Source organism: Mustelus asterias, chromosome 7 (genome assembly GCF_964213995.1).
Source record: "Mustelus asterias chromosome 7, sMusAst1.hap1.1, whole genome shotgun sequence".
Taxonomy (NCBI): Eukaryota; Metazoa; Chordata; class Chondrichthyes; order Carcharhiniformes; family Triakidae; genus Mustelus; species Mustelus asterias.
Genome location: NC_135807.1, coordinates 51,897,689 through 51,916,445, shown reverse-complemented (window position 1 = coordinate 51,916,445; position 18,757 = coordinate 51,897,689). Strand labels below are relative to the sequence as shown.

General features: G+C 42.7%; 1 protein-coding gene across 1 annotated transcript in view; it reads left to right on the top strand.

Moving 5' to 3' along the window:
- Positions 1-17,036, top strand: part of LOC144495711 (uncharacterized) — a 60,950-nt gene extending 43,914 nt beyond the window's left edge. The window contains exons 20-24 of the mRNA XM_078216059.1: positions 3,776-3,889; positions 5,077-5,134; positions 6,072-6,168; positions 12,917-13,085; positions 15,067-17,036. Coding sequence (XP_078072185.1) covers positions 3,776-3,889; positions 5,077-5,134; positions 6,072-6,168; positions 12,917-13,085; positions 15,067-15,147 — 519 coding nt within the window. The 3' untranslated portion in view covers positions 15,148-17,036. The remainder of the gene's footprint in view (positions 1-3,775; positions 3,890-5,076; positions 5,135-6,071; positions 6,169-12,916; positions 13,086-15,066) is intronic.
- Positions 17,037-18,757: the final 1,721 nt, after the last annotated feature.

Below are 18,757 nucleotides of genomic sequence, written 5' to 3'. Positions count from 1 at the left end.
GGGGGGGGTGGAGAGGGGGTGTGATGTCTCGCCCTCTGGTCGGGGGGTTCCGCTGCCTGTCTGCGGCCGATCCCTCCTGGCACCATCACTGGTACACTACCAGCCACAGCCATCTCTCCCGCACTCTCGCACCTGCAGGGAAGAGTAATCTGTGGCTGGTAGTGTCCCAGTGATGGTGCCAGGAGGGATCGGCCGCAAACACGCAGCGGAACCCCCCCCCCGACCAGAGAATGAGACGTCACAGCCCCCCTCACCTCCCACGCCCCTCCCGCCCCAACCAGAGGATGATCTAGGTCAGGGCGCCGTTGCAGTCTCTGACCCTGCTCTTCGGAGGCTGCAGCGGCGACTTCAGACTTTTATTTTGCAGGTCGGTAACAGCGCAGACGCGGATCGGGCCAGAAGACGGTAAAGTGGGATTTGGCGGTAGAGTTGGGCGCGCGGTTCATTAAGTCGATTTAAATGCATGCAAATTACCAAAAGCCGCGATCTGCTCGGAATCAGGTGCAGATCACAGTATAGGCCCGACGCCCAACTTTACCGCGATTTCGGGCGCAAAGTTTTGGTAAAATCAGGCCCAATATTTGATCCGACCAAAGCATTGTACAGTTTGATCTCAATTTCTTCTAACTTCTGTTGTACTGTTCAATATTCTGTTGACTTTATTGATTACAGTCCTCCACTTATTAGACATTTTGTGCATGAAATCTGCCAAGACTGCTCAGTCTCTTTCAACTCCCTCCCTAGCTAATTCAATGCACATTGCCCAGTACTTCACACTTGTCCGTATTAATCATTATTTCCCTTTGTTTTGCTAACTTACATGTTTTGTCCAACTCACTTTGTAATTTCTGAGCTGATTCCACGACTTGATTTAATTTGGTTTCATCTGCAAATGCGACCACGTTGCTTAGAGCATCTAGGCCCAAGTCATTGATGTAAATTAGAAACAGTAGTGGTCCAAACACTGATCCCTGAGGTTCCCCCATGCAGTACTTGGCTCCTCTAACAGATAGCTAATGTTTTTTTAACGTTCACTAGGTTTCTCAACCTGAAGATTCACCTTGAATTCCCACGTGATTCCACATGAACGTTTGTTAAATTCCCTTTGGAAGTCTGGGTATTAACTTTAGCTAGGTGATCTCTATTTCTGAATAGTATATTGTTTGTGCCTTCTTTAGGGAATACTTGGAGTGTAGGTAATAATTACGAATATTTATTATCTTATGCTCATTCTCTGTTTTAAATCTATTTGTATCTTTATAGGACTTCAACCTCTTCCCTGACTGTCTGACTATTGAAGTACTGAAATAATTTCTTGCAGTTTTGTAAGAAAGCTGCAAATATGTTTTATTTCCTGGATTCTCGTTTACCCTCTGGCTATGCTTTAAACATGTTTCCAAATGTTTAGTATTTTCTGTAATGAATACTCTACCCCTTTTTTCTCTCTGGGATTTGTAGAGGTTATATTTGATCTTAATTTCACTTTTCCGATTTGTTCACTAAATTTCATAATATATTACATTAAATAATACACTATATGAACTTCCCTTTGCTTCCTGTTTCATCATTGAGCAAGCTGTCTACCTCCTCATGTTCACCTGGTTGTCCTGTATCATTACTAAGGTCAGGCTTTTTTTTTCACATTAACATGTACAGTAATTCATAGAAATCATAGAATCCCTACATTACAGAAGAGGGCCATTCAGCCCATTGAATCTGTACCGACCGCAATCTCTCCCAGATCCTATTCTCATGATCCTCATTTACCCTGCTAATCTCCCTGGTACTAGGGTCAATTTAGTATGGCCAATCAACCTAACCCACACATCTTTGGACTGTGGGAGGAAATCGGAGCACCTGGAGGAAACCCACGTAGACACGGGGGGAAAAAGTGCAAACTTCAAACAGACAGTGACCCGAGGCTGGAATTGAACCTCGGTCCCTGGTGCTGTGAGGCAGCAGTGCTAACCACTGCGCCACTGTGCCACCCAAACCTTCACTTAACGTCCTAGCTGCCTCCTTCAAGAGTGAAACTTTAAGCAAAACAATATTTAAATTAATCAGCTTTTCCCATAAGAATTAATGTATAAATGGGAGTTTGGATCCACAGCGAGTTTCTCCTTGATCTTCAGTTATACTTTCCCTGTCTCCTAATTGCCAGCAATTCTCTCCCCATTCTTCAATTAGTCTCTCCCTGGTCTTTATTCCATGAATGTGGACAAAGCAAATTGATACTACTTTCGGTCATTTGAAGTGAGGCGATGAACAAGCCAGCGAACATTACAGCAAACAGAATGGGAGGAGGCAGGAAATGAGACAGCGAGCAGGGCAGGAGCAGAGTGGGAGTGAAGCAGTGCGCAAGGCGGGAGCAGAGCAGGAGTGAGGCAGCGAGCAGGGCAAAAGCAGATCAAGAGTAAGGCAGCAGTCAGGACGGAGGCCTTGCTGGTACAATGCATCTAACAGGAAGGATGGGAGGCAACCATCAGGGCATGAGCAGATGCAGGAATAAGTTCTCAAGCTAACTCCTGGGTTTTCAGACAGACCTGATAACACTGTTCCTTCTGTTGTTGTGTTGATGGGTTGACAATGTACAATGCACAATTATGATGTATAAATGGAAATTGCAATATATGTTGGAGAAAAAGGATCCGAAGAATAAACAATTTTAAAGCAAAACAGTGTAAAGCAGCACAATTCAAAGCAAGGACTTACTGAATGACCAGTGTAGTTCATTGTATAATGTGCTACCTCCTGCGGAATCTGCTTTTTTAACCTCTCACGTGTCATGTCATGCCTTTTTTTCTGTTCACTCTGTCCATTCACCAGTATGTTATATTAGAATCAAAGAATCCCTACAGTGCAGAAGGAGGTCATTCGGCCCATCGAGCCTGAACCGACAACAATCCCACCCAGGCCCTATCCCCTTAACCCCATTAATACCCCTGACACTAAGGGGCAATTTAGCATGGCCAGCCCACCTAACCATTGTTACTATTCTCACTATTATTCTCACTGTTGTAGTTCCATACAGCCACAATAGTCTCCAATTTCTACATCTTATTTCTAATGTATTTTTGTGTTTTTCGTTCTGGATTAAACCAGCATGGCAGCAGTTATTGCTTGAGGGCATAAAGAGTCTGGTACTGGAGTAGCTTGTAGGTCAAACCAGATGTGTATGGTAGGTTTCCTTCCCAGATCGGAATTAATGATCTGTTTGAAATTTTATGATATTCCAGAAGCTTTCATTGTCATTTTTATTCCACTAACAACTCACAAATGACTAGATTTATTCAATTCGGTTTCACAACTTGACAAGATGTGATATAATTTGAGCAAATATTTCTTGATGTTTGTTTAGTTTATCTATAGTCTTTAGAGCTGCCTTTTCTGTATCTATGCTCAAAACCACCTTGACAACCTTCTACCCACTGCTTAGTTTTCTCTCAGAACTGGTTTCGTCATAGCATCCAACTTAAGTATATTTCACTCAGATAATTCCCTTATAATCTTGTTTCTCTCATTTATGCATTTTGATTAAATATTTTTACCTTTTACCTAGATCAATTGTTTTAAATCTGAGATTGATGGATTTTTGCTAACTAGAGGTATTAAAAGATATGGAGAAAAGAGGTCAATGGAATCGGGTTGCACATCAGCCTCATCCCACGTCCCTTTATCCCGCGTTCTTATGTGTGCTTTGCCAATTACCATAGCCAGATAATAGAAACAGGTTGTTTTATATATTTATATATTTAAATGCATTTGATTGCAACAGGCTTGTGCATTGATGAGTAACTGCCATACTAAGGGTTTGCACGCACATCATCCCCGGAACTGTTTCTACCACCTCAGAGACTGGAGTGTGGAACGGCTGCAGCAACTATTACATGTGAGTCGTAGCTAATATCTTGACGTTCTACTCCTGAGTAATGCACTTCAAATTATTCAACAAGAGGGAATATTATCGTGGCGAGAGAACTTCCAATACAAATTACTCCTTGATTTCCAACCCTGCAACCTTCCCCCAAGCCCGCCATTAGTTATAGTGGATTACATGAAGAAAACCTGTACTGGTAGGAGCAATAATTGAATTGTGCCAGACCAGCTGTTAATCTAGTAAGATCCCAGTGCGTCTCTTGCAGACAGGCTTTGCCACGGAGTTGAGTGGGGGGCGGGGTGGGGGGTGGAGAAGGTATCTCTTGGTAGAACGTTTGTATGTCAACACAGTCTTTTTGATACAATAGCTGTTTTTGAGTGAAAGCTGGCCCTTCTACAGTCAGATCATTCTTGAGTCAGACTGGATTTTGTGGTCAATGGCAAAGCAAAGCAAGGATGTTCACCTCTGACCTTGAAGAAAGTCTTGTTGAGAGATGTGCTATTTCTGCAAGAAGCTTTCCTCCTCTCGCCATTCAGTGAGCGAATTATTCTTTGGGGATTCCCAGTGTAGAGTTGCAGTGATGTTCTCGAACTGTCCATGCAGCCGATAACATTAAAGAATTCCATAACAGACAGCAACCAGGAAGTAAAAGGCACTAAAATGAAATTACCTTTTAAGATTTTTACATAAAGCAAAACAAAATGAAGGTAGCTGAATTAACATGAAAAAATTTCTAAAAAGATTCAGTTTTTAAAAATCTAGTAATTGATTAAAATGGAGACAATTAATGCTACACAAATTTAAAACAAAAACCTCAGGGCTAGACCTCATTGAACAATGTGCAACTTTTAATGGGGCTTTAAACAACAATTTGCGAAAAGGAAAAGGGGAAGTTCTCACCATTTCAACTGATTTCAGTGATGGCTGGTTTTAACCGGGGGGGCATGGGGATTGTCGGTGGTAGTGGGGTTGGTTCGGTTCATACAACAGCCTATGGGAAAGCAGTGAATGATAGACTGTAACTTCAAGATTGAAGCATTTATCTGCACTTATTGCAGCCACTCTGAGGAGGAATCACAGAGAATTCTGAGTTTGTCATCAAAAACTCCAAAAATCGAAAGTTTTATAATTTATTGAATACAAAAACAATCGGTTTATTATTCAGCCACTTTGTTAATGTCTGATTTCCTTTTGTATAGAGAGCGAGTATTTCCTCGACTGCCATTGGAACAGATAACAGTCTAGGACAGGTGGAAGGTAATAACTATCATCTTTTATATAATATACTGCATAAAAATAAGTTTTGTGTGAATATATGTGCAACTCCTTGATATTATCATAGAATAGAATTACTACACCGACACCAGGCCCTATCCCCATTATCACACGTGTTTACCCTGCTAATCACCCTGACATTAAGGGTCAATTTAACATGGCCAATCAACCTAACCCACACATCTTTGGACTGTGGGAGGAAACCGGAGCACCCGGAGGCAATCCTCGCAAACACAAAGAGAATGTGCAAACTCCACACAGACACTGACCCGAGGCCAGAATTGAACCCAAGTCCCTGGCGCTGTGAGGCCTCAGTGCTTGCCACTGTGCCACCCACATTATGAATGGGTTGGGTGTGGTGCTGCTCTCACTAGTTTAGCATAGCTTATCAGTGTTTGTATATACACACACAGATGTGTATATGTATCTACTGACCTACTACTGACCATGAACTATACAATTGACAGAAGTGAACTGTTCAGTTCAATAGCTTCCAACTGCAGGATTTCTTAAGCAGAGATGGAGAAAGGAAAGATTACTTTCTAATTTTTGTGAAATTAAATATTAATAGTTGGCAGATTGTAACCTAGAATAACAGATATTGTTGCCCTAAAGAAAGAATAGTGAAAAAATAATGCCAAGCTTTTCAGTTGTAACAGAGAAACAGTTTTGGAACATATGCCGTTTTGTGATCATCTGGATTTGCATGTTGACTCAATAATTATGTGGATTTAAGTGGAGCTCCCATAATATCGAATTAACATTTTGTGTGTGAAATTTAAAAGCCTTCTTGAATTTATGCTACTTCTAATGATAATGGGCAGCAGCATTTAATCCATATTTTCTTTAAATATTGGAAAATGCAATCTTCACCATCTTCAAAGCTTTGTTCATCATGATTAATACTGTCCTGCTTCAGGTAAATGCAAGATTATGGAGCAGCGAGAAACCTCACACGGTCTGAAAGATGAACAATGTGGACGCACCTCAATTAAAAGCCACTTGGATTTTTGCGAGTAAGTGAAATGATAATGTTTGTTGGCAGTGCTCTAAATTGAAGCATGTTAAGAATGGTGTTTGAGGTAACTATAGTAGTTCCTACTCATTGAAAACAGTACTTAAAAGCTTAACCCAACTCCAGGTGTAGCAATTTTCATATCTGGAAATCGCCAAGTCAGTCCCAAAGTGTGGACCTGGCATCTTCACCTCCGAGGTGGATTTTGGAGGTGAGCGTTCAGGCAGCCAGCACCCTCCAGGGTGTTCACAGCTGTGGGACAACCAAGCCCAGGGGCACTTCATCAGCAAGGGGCTAGGCAGAGTCCTGGGCTCCGGCATCCCTTCGAGTGCTGGGACCTGGGACCTCTCTGCCTCCACCTGCTGTGGATCTTCAGCTGTGAGGTGCTCACCAGTGAGTGACCCAGAAACTTGTGTACTGTGCTGGTGACAACTGTGACACCTCTTCAACAGTGGGGTTGGAGAAGTCCCCCTCTGAGCTTCTGGAGTCCGGTGGGTCTAGGAGATCGAGGATGGTCCGACCTGTTCCACTGGTCTGCCTGCAAGAGAAAAGACATGGCATTAGTGCATTACAGGAGATACAGCAGGAACATTGATTACTTACTCCAAGACTTGCAGAATGACAGAATATGTGTTGAAGATTCTCACGTTTCTCTGCTGCCCTCACTTCATCAGCAACGCAGACACACTCTTCCTCCTCCCCGGTCACCTTGATGGCTCGCTCCTCAAAATGCATAAGGGTTCTGAGCTCGGGCATGACTCCAGCTGGCTGCGCCTGCTCACGCTTGTTGTGGTTGAGTTTGTCCTGCAGTGACACAGAGAGGAAAATTGTAGATGGGAGTGTTGACATTTAAGATGATGATGAGGTTGGGCAGGTGTGGGGCTTGGGTAGGAGCTGGAGTGTGAGGAGGATAGCAGCTACTGAGGGAAACATGGTGATTGTGGGGGGAGGGGGGGAACTTGGTGCTGACAAAGGCCAAGGTGGCTGAGTGAGAGAAAGGATTGGAGGTGTAAGTGGGTCCATTGGGAGACTCAGGGTAGTTCATTTATCCTGGCTGAGTGAAGAAGATCATTCATCTTATTTCGACTCTGCTGCCCCTGTCCTCTTCTGGAGAGCACTTGCAATGACCAGGGCTGCCATTGCATCCAAGGCTGGGGTGGTGACTCTACTGGAAGGCCATCTCCTGGAGCTGGGGTAGAGTGTGTCCCACCTCTGCACCACTCCATCCAGCATCCTAGTGAAACCCCCCATTCCCTCCAGAGAATTTATTTAAGGTATGTTGGCAGAAGGATAAATGTTGTCGATGAAACTACAATAAGTAGTCCCATGAGATGACATTTTTTTAGCAGTACAGCACTCCTCAGTCCTACATTGAAGTGCCAACCTGGAATATGTGCTCATCTCTAAAGCAGACTTGAACCCAAGACCATCTCATACCGAGGAAAAACACTACCACTGAGCTGACTCCTATTTTTTTGTAAGTACCCAGGTTTTGAGTGTCATTTAAAATCATAAGGTTTATCTCCGTGCTCCACCAAGTAGTTTGAAATTTAATTTTGATGATACCAGCTAACATTCTCGCCACTCCTATGAGCACCTAATCCAGCAGAATTCATAGAATCCCTACAGTGCAGGGGGAGGCCATTCGGCCCATTGAGTACATTCTAACCACAATCCCACCCAGGCTCTATTCCCGTAACCCCATGTATTTACACTGCTAATCCCCCTGACACGAAGGGGCAATTTAGCATGGCCAATCCACCTAACCTGACATAGTTTTCCCTCTCATAACATATCTGGCAAAACTATTCCTTTTTGTTTTGCCTTGTCTTCCCCTGTATTCTCTTTGACATCCAGAGAGTTATAGAACATAGAACATTACAGCGCAGTACAGGCCCTTCGGCCCTCGATGTTGCGCCGACCAGTGGTATCAATCTAAAGCCCCTCTAATCTACACTATTCCAATATCATCCATATGTTTATCCAATAACCATTTGAATGCTCTTAATGTTGACGAGTCTACTACTGCTGCAGGCAGGGCATTCCACGCCCTTACTACTTTCTGAGTAAAGAACCTACCTCTAACATCTGTCCTATATCTCTCACCCCTCAATTTAAAGCTATGTCCCCTCGTGCTAGCCAACACCATCCGAGGAAAAAGGCTCTCACTATCCACCCTATCTAATCCTCTGATCATCTTGTATGCCTCTATTAAGTCACCTCTTAACCTTCTTCTCTCTAACGAAAACAACCTCAAGCCCCTCAGCCTTTCCTCATACGATTTTCCCACCATACCAGGCAACATCCTGGTAAATCTCCTCTGCACCCTTTCCAACACTTCCACATCTTTCCTATAATACGGCGACCAGAACTGTACGCAATACTCCAAATGCGGCCGCACCAGAGTTTTGTACAGTTGCAGTATGACCTCCTGGCTCCGAAACTCAATCCCTCTACCAATAAAAGCTAACACACCGTACGCCTTCTTAACAACCCTATCAACCTGGGTGCCAACTTTCAGGGATCTATGCACATGGACACCCAGATCCCTCTGTTCATCCACACTACCAAGTATCTTCCGCATTAAACTCCATTTGCCACCTCTCAGCCCAGCTCTGCAGCTTATCTATGTCCCTCTGCAACCACTAGTAACTTATAGATTTGGGAGTTCCTTTTTCTTTACAGTAACATATTTGTTTTGAATGCTTAAGATGTCTCCCACTGCTTTGGCCTAACCCGCACATCTTTGGACTGTGGGGGGAAACGCAAACACAGGGAGAATGTGCAAACTCCCCAGACAGTGACCCGAGACCGGAATCGAACCCGGATCCCTAGCGCTGTGAGGCAGCAGTGCTAACCACTGTGCCACCGTGCTGTTCACGGTGGCACAGTTCTTACTTGTACTTAATTGTTCATACTTCAATATCTGTGCACTCCAGATCTTCACCCTTGGTGCCCTCTAATTCTTCATTTACCTGCAACTGCTCAGTGACATTATTCACAAGCATGAGGTCAGCTTCCAACCTTCTACTGGTAACACCCAACTCCATCTGTCAACAGACAAAAAGTCCAAGGCTGTTTCTACATATCCAGCTTCCTGTCAAACACAATCTTGGGACGTGCCACTTTGTTAACAAACTGAAGTTACCCTTTTTGTCTTCCAGCATTAAGTTTGCAAGCTGCCTGCTCAGTCTAAAACTACAGCATTGCGACCATAATATTCTGAGTATATCCACGTACTACGATCTTTCTTTCCAATTTTGTCTCATTTGTGAGGCAGAATTTTCCCAGAAACCGGCAAAGTTCAATATTGCCTTGCCACCTGCAAAGATTTGTGAATTTGCACTCACCAAGTCCCCCTTACATCAAAAGTAGGAAAAATACTAGAATCTATTACTAGGAATGCAGTAATAGTACATAAATAATGATAATATGATCGGGCAGAGGCTACATGGATTTATGAAAGGAAAATGGTATGAGGCAAATCTGTTTTTTGAAGTTGTAACTAACAGGGTAGATAGGGAAGAACATGTGGTTGGATTTTCAAAATACATTTGACAAGGTATCACACAAGAGGTTATTGCATGAAATGAAAGCTTATTGGTTTAGGGAAAATAGCATGGATTGAGGATTGCTTCAAGGACAGTAAACAGAGAGTAGGAATAAATGGGCCATTTTACTGTAACTAATGGGGTGCTGCAAGGATCTCTATATTAATGACTTGGAATCAAGGTTGCCGAATGTAGTCTCCAAGTTTGCAGGTGACACAAAGTTAATTGTGAAGGTAAGCTACGAGAAGTATGCATACAGGTTGCAAAGGGATATGGAGGGGTTGGGTGAGTGGGCAAGAACATGGCAGATGGGAAGGCATGGTGGTATACTGGTTAGCACTGCTACCTCACAGCTCCAGGGACCTAGGTTTGATTCCTGGCTTGGATCATTGTCTGTGCGGAGTTTGCACGTTCTCCCCATGTCTGCATGGGTTTCCTCCCGGGTGCTCCGGCTTCCTCCCACAGTTCGAAAGTCATGCTGGTTAGGTGCATTGTCTATGCTAAATTCTGCCTCAGTGTAACCGAACAAGCGCCGGAATGTGGTGACTAGGGGATTTTCACTTCATTGTAGTGCCAATGTAAGCCTATTTGCGACACTAATAATAAATAAATAATAAGATGTAATATAATGTGTGGAAATATGAGGTTATCCATTTTGGATATGCTAGCAACAGCCAGCTCTGTTTCACCACTACCCCTCTCGACTCCACTACTGTTTCTTACGTTATTAGACTGCTTTTTTGATTTCCCAATCTGGTTAGCAGAAATTTCCTCCAATTAAATATTGGGAAAACTGAAGCCTTTGACCATGGGCTATGTCCTTCTTCTAGTGACTGTCTGAGACTAAAGCAGATTGTTCACAACCTTGATGTCATATTTGACCCCAAAGTGAGCCTCCAACCACACATCCACAGCATCTCGAAGACCTTTTTCCACTTACCTAACATTACCTGACTTCACCTCTATCTCAGCTTATCTACAGCTGAAATCATACATGTCCATTATTAGCTCTCGTCAAAACGGTCTCCTAACTGGCTTCCCACATTCTACCTTCCATAAGTTTGAAGTTATCTATTTGTTGCCCAAGTCCTCACACCAAGTCCCATCCCCCTGTCATCCCAATAACTTACATTGACTCCCAGTTAAACAAAGCTACGATTTAAAAAATAATTTTCACCCTTGTTTTCAGATCCCTCCATGGTCTTGCCCCCTCTGTATGTCTAATCTTTAGACCCACATCCTCTAAGATATCTGTGCTCAGTTAATTCTGGACTCTTGTGCATCCCAAATTTTAATTAAGATTCATAAACGATAGGAGCAGGAGTAATTACTCCACCATTGATTGATGCACATTCAGCTGCCTAGGTCCCAAGCTCTGGAATTCTGTCCCTACACCTCTCCACCTCTTTCATCTCTTAAACCTATCTTTGATCAAGCTCTTGACCATTTGCCCTAATATCACCTTGTGCAGTTTAGTATCAAATGTTGTTTTGTATCACTCGTATGAAGTGCGGTAGGATGTATTATAATGTAAAAAGTGTTATAAAAATATAAGTTGCTTTCGTTGTTGTTTGGTAGGAAAATAGACAAAGCTGAATGTTTCTTGAAAATGGTGAAAGGTTGTGAAATATAATACTCGGACAGACTGAGTGTCCTTTTATAGGAATTACTGGAAGTTAGCGCGCAGGTACAGCAAGCAATTATAAAGCTAATGGTATGTTAACCTTGTTGCAAAGGGATTGGAGTATAAGAGTGTGAAAAAGTCTTATTGCAATCACGTAGCGTCTTGGTGAACTACACCTGGAGTACTGTGTACATGTTTGGTCTCCTTACCACTAGAAGGATATGCTAGCCATGGAGGGAATGCTACAAAGATTTACCCAGGCTGATCCCTGGAATGAGCAGATGTCCTATGAGAAGAGACTGAGCCGACTGGGACTAGAAAATGGAGAGCTGATCTCATTGAGATACGTACGCCGGAATCTTATCACTGTTCACATTGGTGGGATTTTCCCAGCTCACTGCAGTGAACAGAGATTTGGCTGGGTGCTGAATTCTCCGACCTCGCTGCAGCGTGAGCGTGATGTGAACGGCAGGCAAAATCGTGCTTATAAACTTTTTAAAGGGGTAAATGTTGAAGGGATGTTTCTCCTGGGTGGGGAGTCGAAATCTGGAAGTCACAGTCTCAGAATAAGAGATCGATATTTAGGATTGAGATGAAGAGAGGTTTCTTCTCTTGAGCGTTGTGAATAATTGTAATTCTGTATTCCACAGGGTTGTGGATGTTCAGTCTTTGAACGAATAAATTAAGAGAAGATGGATAGTGCAGGAGGATGGAATTAAGGTTGTAAATCAACCGTTATTGTACAGAATGTCAGGTCAGGCTCAGAGGTCCATTTGGCCTATCCCTGCAAGAAGGTGTTTAAGCTGCTGCTGCTACCATTGTCATTGGGTGGGATTTTCCGGCTGTGCTCATCCCAAGGTCGGAAAATCCCACCCAAGGTCAACGGACCTTTGCATGGTCTGTGTCCTGCCCTCTGTCATTCCCGTGATGGGTGGAATGGTAAAATTCTGCCCATTGTCTCAAAATAACCGATTTTATAACTTCGAAGTACTTCTACAACTTATTTTAACTTGCATATGTTTGCATTTTATTTTTAAAGAACAGTATTGACGTTCTTAAACTGATATCTAACCAGAATAAAACTGGTTAACTTTTCATTGTAGCTCTTGTGGGATACTTTTAATTTAAAATATATTAATCATAGAATTCCTACAGTGCAGAAGGAGGCCATTCGGTCCGTCGAGTTTGCACCAACCACAATCCCAGCCAGGCCCTATTCCCGTAACCCCACATATTTACCCTGCTAATCCCCTAACACTAGAGTCAATTTACCATGGCCAACGCACCTAATGCGCACATCTTTGGACTGTGGGAGGAAACTGGAGCACCCGGAGGAAACCCACGCAGACACAGGGAGAATGTGCGAACTCCACACAGACGGTGACCCAAGTCGGGAATTGAACCCGGGTCCCTGGCGTTGTGAGGCAGCAGTGCTAACCACTATGGCACTATGTCGCCTGTTTCTATTCAAATTTAGCAGTTTAACTAAAACTGCACTTGAGAGGGGAAATATAAAGCTTTACACAAGTATGTCAAAAATCATTCATTTGTTGCAACTCTCATCTTCATTTCAGAATCCATTTTAAACAGTTTTTGGTGGAACTCATTAATAAAAATTCTTTGGACCCAGCTGTATTATACAGCCAGGAGGAAATACTAATGGAACTACAACGCTGGGGTGTCACTATCCCTGACCAACAAGTGAATGAACAAGAAGAACAATTTACACAACGACTAAGAAATGTAAGTTTTCAAAAAATCTCAAAGAAAATTAAGTCCTGGATACAATTAATGCATTGGCTGACACAACATTATCTATTAAAATATATTAACTAAAATTGAATCAGACGATTCTGCACCAATGATCAACATCAAATTATGTTTATCAACTACATCTCTGTTTTGTGGCTCATCTGTCTTCTTTGCCAGCTCACCTCAGAGTTCATCTTTACACGCAATTATTGCATCTTCTCTGCTCCTTCACAGAGCACTCACCGTAATCGCTGCTTTGATGACCATAAATTCGAGTGTGCCCTTCATCTGGCCAGCCTCCGTTCCCTTTGAAGTGGCCACTAATCTGTCTCCAGACCAGTTCAAGGGGTTGTCAGCATGGAAATCGTGACTCCATTCTGTTTCCAACCTCAGTTTGGGACCCAGAAAAAGTCCTGATTTCTATTTCCTGTCCCCCAACTCAAAAATACAACCCCCTGTCTTTTTCTCGAAGCTCAGGCTGAGGCACATTATTGGGAAAATGTAACAAGAGCTTTATTCAGCATCCAACTATTCGACACCTGAAATGGAAGTGCTCGGTGCCTGGAACAGCGAGTGGTCTACCCTGCAGCATCAACATCCCTCATTCCAATAGCACAGAATTTGAAAAATAGGCTATGCTTGGATTCATTTTGATGATATGAGGACCTCTTTTAGCCAGCAACAGAATGGAGGCAAAAGTCTGTCAGAAGCTGACTAGAAGGCTCTGTTATGCTGGGAGGCTGTACAAAGATCATAACCAGGGAATTCTCTGTGTGTGTGAGTGTATGAGTTTCACAAAGAACAAAGACATGTACTTACCAAATTTGCTGCCCTTCACACTGTGCACCTGACTTACAGCATGCTGGCAAAGTTATAGAAGTGGGGTTTAAGGGGCTGAGTCATAGTCTGGAATACTCCTGCAGTTTGAAAAGAGTTGCACTGCAATCAGTCTTCAGCTAAGGAGGGCTGCTGGTTCTATGACCACCAAGACCATTGTAGGCAGCCCTGTTGGCTTTGTATTGAAAACTATTTCCCGGCAGCACCTTTCATTCTGCTGCCCTCCACTGGGTGCTCAGGATTCACCCATACTGACATCGGCACTTGATTTTTTTTCAAACTATTCCTGCTCCCAGAAATTTCACCAGGGTCAGGATCTCTTCATATCGACAGAGCACAGGTTTTCAAAGACACTGAATAAGCAGCAGTTGTTGTGGGAATGAGTCCTCAAAATAAAATCGAGGATCACTCTTACTTAGTTGCCTTGGTTTATGGCCTATTTCTTCCAATGGGGTTTCAACAGTAGTATTGAGATATTCTTAGCAAGGCGACAGGGATGAAGATAAATATATGCTGCTTGACTTACCTCGACCAGTTGATTGACAGCAGTTGTAATTATAGACCGCAGACCTTTATTAACTTTGTTCGATTAGGAGAGGGTGAACAAATATACTGTTTAACTCCATTCTTCCAATTGTTGCGAACCTCTAGTTTATGGTTCAAGTTAGTATTTTAGGTAAATTTTAGTTCTGGGAAGATGTTGAACTGTAGAAAATGGGATAAATGCAACCCTAGCAAGTTGGTGTCTATTATACTGAAAGGATTGGGGCCATGTTGACTTAAGGGGTTAACAGCTGGAAAGGCTGACTTAGATGAAGAACTGGAGACATAGGGTGGAATTTTTCTGTCCCTCCCGCCACGGGAATCATAGGTGGGGGCGGACCACGCAAAGGTCTGTTGACCTCGGGCAGGATCTTCCGGTCTTGGGCTGAGTGCAGCTGAAAAATCCTGCCCATAATCTCTACTTTGCTTACAAAGAAGTGCAGTCCAGAGATGTTTTGTTTTGGGTGCTAAAGGTAAAATAGAATCCCATGAACCCTGTTTTTCTTGCTCACACACACATCACACATACATACAAACACACACAGTTTCATAATGTGAAAGTAACCGATGTTATCTGGTTTATTTTTAACAGAAAATATTGAATGAACTAAAGCTGGACAATCAACAAACTGTTTTCGACAAGAATTCAGGATCATTTGCTTCCACCAGTTAGATGTTTAATGAGAAGTGGCTTTATCCACATGGACACAGATTTCAAACATAAAAACACAGCACGGAAGAAAGCCACTTAGCCCATTGTGTCTGTACCAGCAACCTACTGTGAAAATGCTTTATATCAAGATCAGTCTTTTTAAGGTTGCATTTACTTTTATTTGTTTCAGTTATCACTTGTCAGATATGTTTAAATACTTGTGGATTTCATGTAGTATTGCTCACCGTCAGATGCATCATAGAGACATAGAAAGATTTGTGGTGTGGAAGGAGGCCATTTGGCCCATCATGTCCATGACAGCCAAGAAAGAGCCTTTGGTCCATTGCCCTGTAGCTTACAACCCCTCAAGTACTTATCCAAATGTTTGTATTAAATGCGATGAGGGTTCTGCCTCTTGCACCTTCTCAGGCAATGAGATTCAGACCCACACCAGCCTCTAGGTGGAAGAAAAATCATAGTATCATAGAATCCCTCCAGTGCAGGAGGCCATTCGGCCCATCAAGCCTGCACCGACAAAAACTCCACATATTTACCGTGCTAATCCCCCTGACACAAAGGAGCAATTTAGCATGGCCAATCCGCCTAACCCGCACATCTTTGGACTGTGGGAGGAAACTAGAGCACTCGGAGGAAACCCATGGGGAGAACGTGTAAACTCCACACAGGCAGTGACCAAAGGCTGGAATCAAACTCTAGTCCCTGGCATTGTGAGGCAGCAGTGCTCATCATTGTGCCACCGTGATGCCCTTTCATTACTTAGAAAAAAAGAGGCGCTAGGGACCTGGGTTCAATTCTCGGCTTTGATCACTGTCTGTGTGGAGGTTTGCACATTCTCTGTGTCCGTGTGGGATTCCTCCGGGTGCTCCGGTTTCCTTCCACAGTCCGAAAGACGTATTGGTTAAGTGCATTGGCCATACTAAATTCTCCCTCAGTGTACCTGAACAGGCGCCGGAGTGTGGCGACTCGGGGATTTTCACAGTAACTTCATTACAGTGTTAATGTAAGCCTAGTTGTGAAACTGATGAATAAACTAAACTTTAAGGTGACATGTACCCAAGGAATCTCAGCTGCGGGTGCAGAGCCTGTGAAGGTGCCCTATGCCAATGTGTTAAAACATCAGGGCAATATCAGTGCAGTGATTGGCTCCTGAGAAATATTTTTCAGAAACGTATAATTAATCTGAAAGAAGGAAGCTCAGGGAATGTGGCAGAACTCAATTACAGTTCAAAGGTTTCACATTTCACACATTTTTAAAGAAACATTGGGGAAATTTAATATTTTTCAAAGTTTATCGTGCAATTTTTTGAGGCATAATTTTAAGAAAAAATAAGCTGTTTGTATTTCAGTAAGTGATCATGAATATTTTCCAAATAAGGGCAGAAACTAGAAGGATCCACTGCCAGTGCAAAGCCTCACCATGCGCATGCTTGCATTGAACTTAGAGTAAAAACACTATCAACTCAATTCTGCACCCCATGCTCTCCTAATGGGATCCTTGACAACAATTCAGCTTCTGTCCTTTTCCTTTAGCTCAAATCCCCGATGCTAAACTTACAATCAGGATTAATTTGTGTATTCTTATATACAAATTATACAGCTGGCATGTCACCACAGAGCTCAGGAAGATTTCAGACTTGCTGCTTAAGTGATTTTGCACATTTCTTATTTATTTATTTTAGTAAAGTAGCTCTCATTCTAACTAACTACAGATTTTATATTTTTATATGTTGGAAGTTGTTTCATTGTTCTGCTATAGAAGTTTAATCTTGTAATCATAATCTCTTGATGCTTAAAAAATAAGTTTTAATATTTTTATGCCAGTTTGTTAATTACTACACTGCAGAGCTGCTCATAATACATCATGTTGATCATATTCAGCCTCTAAAATCTAGTAACTTTGTTCTATTTGCATTTATATTTTTTATCTTGTTTAAAGTGTGCGATGGGGCTGCTGGTTAGCCTCATTAGTACAGTAAGTCCTCACTTAAAGTTGTAATTGCTATCTTGAAAAACATGACATTAAGTGAAACATTGGTTCCATTGAAAACATGTTAAAACTATAGTTAGGTCCTGTTGAAACCTTCCTTATCAGAGAAAAAAACAAGTTTGAAAGCATTTTACCCTCTAAGTTGCCATATTTACATTGTTAAATCCCTACATTGGTAAACGAAGTAACTTGTATGTTTTTAAACTTTTTATTTCATAAGAAAAATGTAACTTTCAACTTCCAGTACCCCCTGCTCACTGCAGATCCTGCTTCCTGATCCTCCCACCTCCTCTTCCCCCCCCCCCCGCATCCTCTTGGAGGCTGCAGATCCTCCCCACTCCCTCACCCTCCAAATTGTGACCTCTCCCCACTTCCCAACTCTCCAAGTTGCAGCCTCTATCCCCACCCATGACCCACTTTCTCACTGAACCTCCTGCCTTCTGACTGACCCTCTCCTGGACTTGCATCCCGGGCAAGATCCAGATCTGATCTGGAGCTCCAGCATTTTGGAAATGCGAATCCTGATGGTGTAGACTTGGAGCTACTTCAATCCATGTTTTTTGTTTAATGTTCCCGTTGGCTGCTAACTTCTCCTGAACCCTGGCTCTGTGTAAGGGCTCAGGAGAAGAGTAACGAGGCAGGAGCAGCTTCGATAGTCCTGTCTGTTGAGGAGGTGGGAGTTGCAGTCCACAACTGAGTTTGGGGAGATGGCACAACCCAGACAGCGGGAAAGAAATTGCAGTTCAAAGATCGGGAAGCAAGGAGAGGCTGTAGCTTGGAGTTTGGGGAACAGGAGAGGCTGCAGGTCAGAGATAGGAGGGGAGACTGCTCCAAAATGGCACTAATTGGGTCACACAGGAAACCACATTCAAACAAATTCTGTGATGCTCAAGATTACAGACCCTATTAACTTAGCAACACTGAAGTGAAACAGGGCAACATTAAACCAGGACTAGTGTACATAATTTCCAAGTTAAAGGTCAAGATCAGTAAATAGCCACAGCTTTCAATGGACCCAGGTTAAAGTTCATATGCAGCCCATATAAGGGGCCACTACTCCATTCTAGTCAAATGAGATTTTCTCAATCAGTCTAGAATGGTTTTAAAACAGAGGTGAAAGGACATATGTCATCCAACCCCAGCACAAAACATACATGCAAATTGTGAAGTGATAGAATTTGTAGATTTTCATATGTAGATCACACAAATTATTCTCAGCCACACTAAGCTCGTAAGCGAAGCTGCTTAAAGGTCTAACCTATTTATTTTTAAGTACCAGGAATTCATCCAATGAGTCCGCTAACAACAGGATGGGAATATTGCAAATTGAACTTTCTGACTTGCAAGTACAGTACAGAATTTTGCCATTTAAAAGGTCAGAGGCACAACATTTAAGAGAATTGGGGAGTGGTGAACCCCATATTTACAATAAAGGATCAAGTATCAGACATGGAAAATGCAGACAACTCTCTTATTAGTAATAAGATAATAGTGTAGATAATACAAGCAGAGCCAGAATTCATGCCAGCAGATCCATCTGATAAAACCGAGAGGTACCTCTTTTAAAGCAAATCATTAAAGGAATCTCAAGATCTAGCAGGTGAACAGTTTATTGATGGCCGC